The sequence below is a fragment of the Micromys minutus genome (assembly GCF_963924665.1).
Source record: "Micromys minutus genome assembly, chromosome: 32".
NCBI classification, from domain to species: domain Eukaryota; kingdom Metazoa; phylum Chordata; class Mammalia; order Rodentia; family Muridae; genus Micromys; species Micromys minutus.
In genome coordinates, this window is record NC_137967.1 from 18,764,415 (window position 1) to 18,774,328 (window position 9,914).

Sequence of the window (9,914 nt, forward strand, 5' to 3'; positions counted from 1 at the left end):
CACTATGCACATAAATCTTATTTAATGGTGCCCTTACTACACTTAACACAGGGAAGTACTCAAAGCTGTTCATTAGATATCCAGTTCTGGACGAGGTCATTCAAATCAAGGCAGTGCCACGGTGCTGGGAAACGGCCACTGGGAACCAATCATTCCTACGCTCTGACTCTACATACATACAGCCCCTAGACAGGCACTAGACACCCAAGCAGCTTGGGGGGAGCTGTCTCCCACGCTGATGGTAGTCCTCTTTGTAGGAGGGACCAGGTGGCGTGGTGGCGGAATACTCAAGGCCTTCGGGACCCCAGCAAACCACAATCTGCTTTGGGGGGCTTGGCTAGCTAGCCCTTCCCAGGCTTCTTTGCAGCTGACTTTCCAGCAGAGGCACTGTGTGTGTGTGGCGGGTGTGTATGTGTGTGTGTGTGTGTGTGTGTGACCTATGCAACTGGCAGGCACCAAGGTGCCCTGCCTGGCTCTTGACAGCCTAGAGCAATGGCAGTGGTTTCAAGCTTCATGGGTGGCCTGAAGCCCAGTGCTGCTAGCAAAGTATGGTGGCTTTGTCCCTGTGCTTCTAGGGCAGAAGCAAGAGAAACAAGTTCAAAGCCAACAAAACCTTGTCTCTAAGCCAAACAAAGCGTGCTGGGCTGTGGCTCGGCCGACAAGAGGGCTTGTGTAACATGCTCAAAGCCCTGCGTTCAATCCCCAGCGGCACATAAACTTGGTCAGGACGGTGCACACCAGTAATCTCAGCAGACAAAAGTGGAAGCAGAGGAATGCTGGTGTGGACCACACTCGGTCACACTCACACGCAGCTCAAACACACACGCTGGGCCAGCACACAGAATCTGGCTTTTATTTGGCCCTCCACATATCTACTGCTAAGACGACACAGACGGGTGAGATTCCCTCGCCCCCAATCCAGCTTTCTCAGTCCCTGCCCCCACCTACCCCGGCTACCAGGCCCTGCCTAAACCTCTCCCCGGGCATGCAGCATGAAGTGACCATGCAGCTCCCCAAGGTTGTCAAAGGAGTCCTCACACTCCGTGCAGTGGTAGGTACCCCCCTCCTCCTCATCTTCATCCCCATCCCGCCCTGCTGGCCGAGTATCCCCAGTGCGAGACGGTTCCTCCTCTTCCTCCCCGAGAGCCCTGCTCTCGGGGGCTGGGGCTTCCTGGGTTGCTGTTTCGGGGCAGCAGAGTCGGCAAGGCGGGGTGCCCGGTGGGGCCTCTGCCAGAGCTGATCGGCCACAGAGCTGGCAGGGCTGTGCAGGTGGGCCGGCAGGCTGGGTCGCTCGGGGGGCTCGGCGGGACGGGCCACCCCTGCCGCCACCTATACGCTGTTTCACCTTATAGCCAGGGTCATATTCGGGGTCATCAGCTGTCTCTTCTTCTTCCTCCTCCTCCTCTTCCTCCTCAGAGTCGGGCTCTGAAAGAGTGTATTCAGAGTCAGAAGAATGCTCCGGGCCTGTTGGGGCAGGTAGGAGACACGGCATCAGGGCTGTGTCCAGCTGCCCCAGCCCCATTCAAGCTCACTGTGTGGGTGGGACAGCTTGGCACAGCACGGATGCGATGTGTCTACACGTCTAGCAAATGACTATCCGGCAGGAGCTGCGTCTGATGTCATCTGAAATGACAGCACTCAAGGAGGCTGAGGCAGGAGAATCACTGCAAGCTCTGGCTTAGAGAGAATGAGATCCCGTCTCAAAATAAATCAGAGAGGTGGGCATCGGGACGGGGTGGACGACAGAGAGTACGGGTGTGCTCACCCAGCTCTTACGGCAACACCTGGACCTGCGTGGACACGGCCCACCTACCACCACAGTCTATCACAGAGAGCGAAATGTGGCAAAGGCCCTGCCCTAAGATCATTCCAGAAAGACAAGCATCAGAATAGGTAGCCAAGCCATAGACACACGTGTCTGCTTTGGCTGGTTTGGTGTCAACGCCGATTTCCTTAATCATTTGCCACCTCATTTTTTAGAAGGGGTCTCTCACTGAACCCAGAGCTCAAGAACTGATTAATCTGACAGGCCTGTCTGTGCCTTCCAGCGTGGCAGCCCGGGTGCCAAGACCACACCACACACTACCTTGATTTGGGTGCTGGGGAATCCAAACTCCTGCACTTCCATCTCCATGGCCAGCATCCTTCCAGCCTTTTGTTTGTTTTGTTTGTTGGAGGCAGGTTCTCATGTAGCCTAGGACTGGCTTTGAACCCCTGATCTTCCTGCTCTCTCCACTCAAAAGCTGGATTACAGGCCAGCACCACTATACTTGGCTTTTCTTTTTCGTTGTTTTTAGAAGACAGAACGTGTGTGTGTGTGTGTGTGTGTGTGTGTGTGTCTGTGTGTCTGTGTGTGTCTGTGTGTGTATGTTTGTCTGTGTAGAGCTTTTTGGCACCACTGGACAGTTGGTGGCAGGAATTTTGACATCCCCAGGACAAAAGAAGTAAATCAAGGCAGGAATCTGACTCTGGTCCTGGGCTCAGGAAACTGGCCCGGAATAAGAACATTTTCTTTTTCTTTTTTTAAATATTTTTAATTATTTATTTATTTTATGTGAGTACACTGTAGCTGTCTTCAGACACACCAGAAGAGGACATCGGATTCCATTACAGATGGTTGTGAGCCACCATGTGGATGCTGGGATTTGAACTCAGGACTTCTGGAAGGGCAGTCGGTACTCCCAACCTCTGAGCCATCATCTCTCCAGCCCGAATAAGAACATTTTCACTTGAAGCTTAGGGCAGGCTCAGTGTATGTAGGTGTGGCAGTCCCTTTGTCTCTTGGAAGTCCCTTAGTCTCCCCACCTAGCCCCTAGAAAGATGTTTACAGGATTGTTGATTATTGACTTGCTTGTTCCCAGACTCAGAACTGATCTTATCTTTCTGCATGTAATTAAAGTGGTTTTAAAGAGGACTGAAATTCCTCAGAACTGGCTGGAGTCATGTTATAGTTTTGTCTAATTGTCTTTTTTTCTTTCAATCCTCAATCCTGCCCTGGGGAGTCTGTTGTTTGACCGAACCAGTCAAGTTTTGGATTTAGAAACATGATCAAGGGCTGGCAAGATGGCTCAGTGGTAAAGGTGCTTTCTGCTAAGTCTGACAATCTGAGTTTGATTCCCAGGACCCACAGAGTAGACAAACCCAATAGTTTGTCCTGTGACCCCTTCTGAAACCACGAGTGTACCCACCCTCACAAAATCAATGAGCAAACTAACAAAAAGCTTTTAAATGAGAAGATGTGGAGAGGAGAGGACAGGGGCAGCTGCTGTGGGCCACAGGCAGGGTAGGGGTGGTGCCGGGGTCTCCATGGTCAGGGGGGCTAGCTTGCTTCAGCTGCATTGAAAGGAAGGGCCGGCTGCAAGCACACACTGTCCTCCCAGGAGCAGCTCACGGTGAGGGTGCTTCTGCCCTGCTCACATTACCACGGAGATGACAGGTGCTTGGGGGTCACTCAGCACCCGTCCTCACCAGACACCACAGACTTCCCCTTTCTGCAGACCAGTCCTGCCGTCTCTGGGTTCTGCTCCGTGTAACACTGGCCACTGGCTCGTAGCAGCCCCTCCTCAGTACTGCGCTCACCCTGCCTCAGGTTTCTCTTGCAGCCCAATCAACTGCACAGCAATTACTTGTATTTGTGTTTCTTCTTGTCCCCAAGAGAAGCAGTGGTTGGCGTGGTGGCCCCGAGGTCTAGGACCCTCTGTGCCCCACACATCTGCGCTCCCACATGTTGTCCCCTCTGCTATGAATGCTCGGTCCTGCCTTTCCCTCTAGGCCCCAGGACGAAGCTCCCTCTTTAGTGGCTACCCTAGACAGCAGCCATCTTTCGTACCGTCCTCCCACCATCCCGTGACCTCCATGCCCAGTCCTCTCCCCACACCCATCTCAAGAGTGCTGCACCGTCCCCGACCCATTCTGTGACCCTCTCACCTACAGACATTGTCTAAGGCCTAGTGGACCCTCTGCAACTGTCCTACACTGTGCCCGGCTTGGCCCTTCCTAGCCTGGCTTCAGGACCCAGCACTATGACAGCCACGCTTTGATGGCCCTGGCTCTTGCTTCTCCTGTCACTGTCTAGAGCCCTCATCAGCCTGGGAACTCCTCAAGGGCAGACCTGATCTTGGGGTTCTCACCTCAAGTCTAGCAGAGAACAAGTAGTGGATCATAACTGATGGGGAGCCCAGGTTCTGCACTCTCCCCTCCAGGCCTCTCCTGCTCCTCCGTGAGGGCCGTTCTCTACTCTACCAGCAACCCCGTCGACGCTGTGAGGTCAGCTCAGTGCCTTCCCTATGAAGCCTCCCTGGCCCCCAAGGGTGTCAGTGTCTGTCTGGGGTCCCTCCGCTGCCCACCCAGGCAAAAACACCCATCACCCATGCCTGAAGACTCAAGGTGGGCCCTTGCTGAGCCCAGCTCCACTTTCCAGCCCTGCCAGGTTGAGTGGATCTAATTAATTCCCTTGCTAATGGTCTCCTTGTGCCAGAGCTCCCCCCTTCTCTCAAGTGCTTCAGGGGTCTCAGGTACCCACTATGACATCACCGAGTTGCTTGTGATGACCCTTCTGGCTGTTGTCCCTGGCTACCAAATCAGGCATGCTCACCATGACTTCCAGGCACTTGAGCCCCCTTGCGCCCGCCATGCATTCTCCATCAAAGAGACCCTACAAGCGCAACATGGCTCTGGCATCCACTGGGCCCTCGAAGCCCACTGCAGCTCCCGCGGCTTCCGAGGCTCCTGAGGCTCCCGCAGCTCCCGCGGCTCCCCCAGATCCCCCGGATCCCTCGGCTCCGGCATCCACTGGGCCCTCGAAGCCCACTGCAGCCCCCGCGGCTCTCATGTCTCCAGGTTCCTTGAGGGTCATCAAAGCAGCAGTGCCCAACAGTTCCTCTGTGCATCCTAAGTCCCCTAACTTACTCGTGAGCCCTAGCAGTTCTAAGTGTACCAGAACAGCAGGTACCAAGACAGCCCCTTCAACCCGGCCCAGCAGCAGGTCCCAAGGCCACGGCAAGGCAAGAACATCCAGCCAGGTGAGCACTGATACCAAGGCCAGGAAGGCCAGCAGGGGCAGAAAGGGAGGAAAGACGGGAGTTGTGGGACCGTATCAGCAGAGAGACACACACAGCCGGGGTCGAACTCCAGGCAAAAGGGGAAGCCAGAGCTCCAAGACATTCCCGAACAGGGCCAACACTCCTAACAGGAAGAGAACCCATTCTGCCAAACCAGGTGTGGCCAAGAAAGCAAGGACCCCTACTTCTCACCGCAAACAAAGCAGAGGCAAGAGTTATAGCCGACCTAGAACCAGTACCCACGAAAGGAGTGACAACTGGCTAAGAAACAGACACAGGACAAAGAGCCCCAAGCTGTATGGAGCCTTAGACACTGAGAGCGCTGGCCCTAGGCTACCTGCAATCCCCGGTAGGGCCAAGAGCCACAGCCCAAACAGGACAGCCTTCAAGAGCTTCAGCAAGTCTCCATTGGCATCCAGAAGAGCCAGGAGCTACAGCCAGATGACTCCCCCCAGCAGGGAACAGACTTACACCCTGACTGATCTGACTCACATGTCAGGCACTCTCAAGAGCTACAAGCAGGCCAGAAGTCACAGCAGGGCCCAAAGCCTCAGCCGCTCCAGGACCCCTAGCAGGACCCGAAGTTACAGCCGCTCTAGAACTCCCAGAAGGTCAAGAAGTCACAGTTACAAGAGGACCCAGAGCAGGGAGAGAAGTTACAGCTGGAAGAGAAATCGCAGTAGGGCAAGAAGTCGCACCCGGAGAGGCACGCCAACCCAGATGAGACAAAGCCAGTGGAGCAACCTCAGCCAGGGGAAAAGTCACAGCCCAAGGAAACCCCCAAGAAGGAAAAGAAGCCAAGTGTGGTCTAGGACCTCCAGCGAGGAAAAAAGCCACAGCCGGTCCAGAAATACCAAGGAGAGAGATTACAGTCGCTCCAGAACCACCAGGAAGAAGGGTCACAGACGGTCTAGAATGTCCAGTCCTGAGAGTGGGAGCAGCCAGTCTAGAAGCTCCAGCACAGACACAGCCCACAGCTGGTCTCAAACCTCCATCAAGAAGAGAGCACGGAGCCGATCTAGACTCTCCAACAAGGAGAACCACCGTGACCACTCTAGAACCCCAAGCCCATTTAGAACCTCCAGTAAAGACCGAGAACCCACCCAGGATGCAACCTCTAAGGGCCTCCATGGGGAGCCATCTCTCGCCAGGACCGAGACTTCCAGCCAGAACAGAGCTGACAGTAAGGCAAGCAGCCATTCCTCAATACCGCTTCCCACCGAGACCCAAGCCCAGGATGGCAGCTTTGTCAACACCGCTACATCTAAGGCCATCTCACCTGGGGAAAGGTCCTCGTCATCTTCCTCCAAGCTGGCGTAGCCTCCAGTCTCAGTGGGCTCACGGGTCTCTGTCATGGCGGGGGGAGGGGACAAGAGACAGGAGCAGAGCAGAGACTGGGCAGGGTCCCTCCCCAGTCAGCTCTCCCACGGTCACACCTCCAGCCACAAGCTCCTCTAACACACAGGATGTTGGCAGTTTGAGAGGGATGCTGGACAGGGGGAAAAGAAAGGCCTGTGGTAACTCAATACATTTTTACAAAACACTTGTCCCCATTCTAAGACCACTGTGTGCTCAGTGCTGCGGGTGAGGCAAAGATGGCCTCTGTTCTGTCTTGACCTTGTGCAGGGCCTCAACTCTGCAGACCTTGTCCCCCAAGAGTCCTTGACTTCCAGTTATCTGGGCATCAGATTGTCTTGTGGTTCTTATTCAGTAGGTAGGGAGAGAAGGCATCCCAAGTTATTTAAAGGTAGTTATTGGTATGGACACCAATCATCACTAAGTGTCAAAGAGACCTGTGCCAGACATTAACCCTTTAGCTGTAGGGAGGTCTGGGGCTGAGAGAGGGAGGACCACCAGAGAGAAGGGTGACAGATCGTTGACTATTACGGACACAGAACACTTGGTACAGCTGAGTTACTAGCTAGCCTGGAAACGCTTTAAATTGCTTTGTTTTTATGAGACAGGATTTCAAATACCCTAGACTGACCTTGGATTTTGGAGGCTCCTGGATCTACCTCCCAAATGCTAGAGATCAAATGGTAGGGCTCCGGGCGTGCCAGGCACACACTCAACTCTGCCAACTGAGCAGCATCGATACCCTTCCATTTTTGCTTGTCTGAAACAAGGTGTCATATATCCCAGGCTGGCCTCAAGTTTACTAAGTAGCCTCAGGTGACCTTGAATTCCAGGTTTTCCTGCCTCTTTTCCTCCCAAGTGCTAGGGTCACATAAACATCACTGTGCCTGCTTTGCCTCAAGTGTCAGCCTACACTAATTTTATAAGTCAGCTTTGCCTAGGTTTGTGCTTCAAACAGGACTCCACTTCTCTTGTCTGCTTCCTTCTCTCTGGAAAGTCTGGACGCAGGCTTTGATTGGGACCCTCAGAACCGGCTCCCGTGAAGCAGAAGAGGAAGTAAGAAGACCCGCAGGCTGTCCAAAGCCCAAGCTCACGCTGGTTACCTCACCAGACTGGTGGCTGAGCAAGGATTCAAAGCCAAATGCTTTAAATATAAATATTGCAGCCTACACCTACAATCTAGCCCTCAGGCTGCTACATCTGTAGTTTAAGGTCATAGTTGGGTACACAGGATTTGAGGTAGTCTGAGCTCCATTGAATATATTCCTTTGCCCATCTCTTCTGGTAGGGTTGGAGGTAGGGCACATAAAGACCTTTTATAGTCAAAGGGGAGGGTCCTAGTTCACCCTCCATTTGCCATCTGTAATTTTCTCCTTCCTTTTTGTGGATCTGGAGAGCTCACTCTCACCTGTGCAAAGCTCTCCTATAAACATCTATATTGCTCCTTGGCTCCAACAATCCCTGTTTCTTTCACTGCACTGTGAGAGGACCTTGCAAGACCAGGCAGTGTAGGACTAACTACCACATATGGTTTCCACGATTCATCAGACTCTTGCTATAAAGTCCAGGCTAGCCTTGAACTTGTAATCCTCCAATGTCAGCTTCCCGGTTACTGGGACTATAGAGATGGACATCAATAATATGGCAAAGGCACTGGGGACACAAGCAATGGTAGAAAACACACTGTCTTTTCAAAGCCCAAATGTTTGATGTTGGGGGAATCCAGCTGGAGCAAGGGGAGGGGGGTGGTATCATTGGATAGGGAATTTACTAAAGACACCTAGATCCTCAATCAGGACTTTTAAGGATAGAGAAATAGTAATTAGCAAGGAAGAGCTCCCATCTAACTCTGGAGTAATACATAATTTCTGGAAAAACTCGCACCATTTACCAAAGAAAAACGGAGGACAACTGGTTACGTTTCTATTCAAAATAAATATTTAATATGTGTTCCATGCAGTACCTAGGATTACTCATTCCATAAACCCAAGCTCACTCTCCCTTCTTTTTTGAGATCTGATCCCAATCCCACCAAAAAAGAAAAAAACAAAATTAAAAAACTGGTCTAGAATAGCGAATCCCTCTGCCCCAGCCCCCGAGTGTTGTTGTTACAGGCACGTGACATCACTCTGGGCTTTAACCATTATTCTACTTGTCCATCACACCAGGGTTTGTCAGGACTTTCCTTGGGGTTATTTGGGGACAACCATCCCTTTCCAAACCCACGTTATATAAAGCTCCTTCCAGGATGTTCCGGATGTCAGGTGGAAGCATGACAGGTGAAAACTCAGCTGGGCGTGGCGGCGCACCCCTGCGAACTCAGCACTTGGTAAATTATAAATTCGAGGTCGTACTCCACGATATTGTGGGTTGAAAACCAGCTCCATGGAATCGTCTGCCCCAGTCCCCTCAAAAGCACAGTGGCCGAGATCCCCCACCACCACGTACACACACACACACACACACACACACACAAAACAGTGAACGAACACTGTGTGATGGAACACAATAGATACCTTTCGGCACAACGCTAGGTAGGACAAGGACTCGGACAAACCCCGGGATCAAACAATAAAGATCAATTCCCACAATGCCCCGTGACAACCTCCCACGATGCCTCGGGCCTTTAGCGACCCCCTTCTACAAACGCCAGGCACCGAAACGCTCCTAGCCGTGAGGCTTCTCGCGGAAAGCGTGTGCGACATTATAGGGAAAAAAAAAAAAAAGGGTCCCCTCTAGGAGCCCAGGCCCTTCCCAGAATGCCCCAGGCCCGTAACCACTGGCCCACCGGCTCCCACAATGCCTCGAGGCGAAGCTGTGGTAGGTCCGGAGCCGCGTGCTGGGAGCAAAGGACTCTCGGGCTGGTCACTCTGCCAAGCCGCCGCGGGCTCCCGGCATGCAGCGGGGCTGTATCGCCCGCGTCCCAGCATGCCCCGCGCCACCCCAAGCACGGACACTCACCGACGCCGGCGGCCCCGGCTCGGCGGTGGCGGCTGCACGCCCGGGCACTGCGCCTGCGTTTAGGGAGGCGAGCGGGCGGGCGGGCGAGGGGCGAGAGACGCTCAGGGCGCGTGCGCGGTCAGACCGACCATTCCCGACGGTCGGTGGGAAGAGGGGCTCAGAGAATCGCGCAGGCTGCAGAGCTCACGCCGGCGGGGGTGTCGGGCTCTGCCGCTCACGGCCCCGCCTGACTTGGTACAGTCCGCGGCCCGAAGGGTGAAGAAGCCTCAAGAATCGCGCGTGCGTGCGCGGTAGAGCAAACGCGCCTTATAAATAGGGGATGCCTTGGGGTGAGGGGGGAGTGGGGCCCGAAATACTCGGCCTGGATCCCGGGGCTGGAGGTTCGCTCATTTGCATAATCCTAGCGCCGGACAAAGAAAGGCCTCCCGCACTGGAGGATGTGATTTGCATATTCCGGGGAGAGGCCGTCCTTCAGAGCGCAGTGATTAGCATACGGATGGGGAGGGGGCACCTGAGAAATGCGCATGCGGGCTGGCA

General features: G+C 53.9%; 1 protein-coding gene across 2 annotated transcripts; it reads right to left on the bottom strand.

Annotated features, from left to right (window-relative positions):
* Positions 1 to 865: 865 nt before the first annotated feature.
* Positions 866 to 9,661, bottom strand: ZNF428 (zinc finger protein 428). 2 transcript variants are annotated; one of them, XM_080908198.1, is made up of 3 exons: positions 9,378 to 9,661; positions 6,340 to 6,549; positions 866 to 1,425 (listed from the first exon to the last, which is right to left on the bottom strand). In XM_080908198.1, exons 2-3 carry the CDS (start codon positions 6,413 to 6,415, stop codon positions 968 to 970), a joined length of 534 nt encoding a protein of 177 aa, XP_080764324.1. In that variant the 5' UTR covers positions 6,416 to 6,549; positions 9,378 to 9,661; the 3' UTR covers positions 866 to 967. The 2 variants fall into 2 exon arrangements, with proteins under 2 accessions (XP_080764324.1, XP_080764323.1); XM_080908197.1 differs by having other exon boundaries at positions 866 to 1,464.
* Between the last annotated feature and the right edge of the window lie 253 nt (positions 9,662 to 9,914).

Coding starts and splice junctions, on each gene's coding strand:
- ZNF428 (XM_080908197.1), bottom strand. CDS start 6,415: ATGACAGAGACCCGTGAGCCCACTGAGACTGGAGGCTACGCCAGCTTG. Junction 1,465..6,339: donor TGACGAGGACCTTTCCCCAG/GTGAGATGGCCT, acceptor CTGCCCCAACAG/GCCCGGAGCATTCTTCTGAC.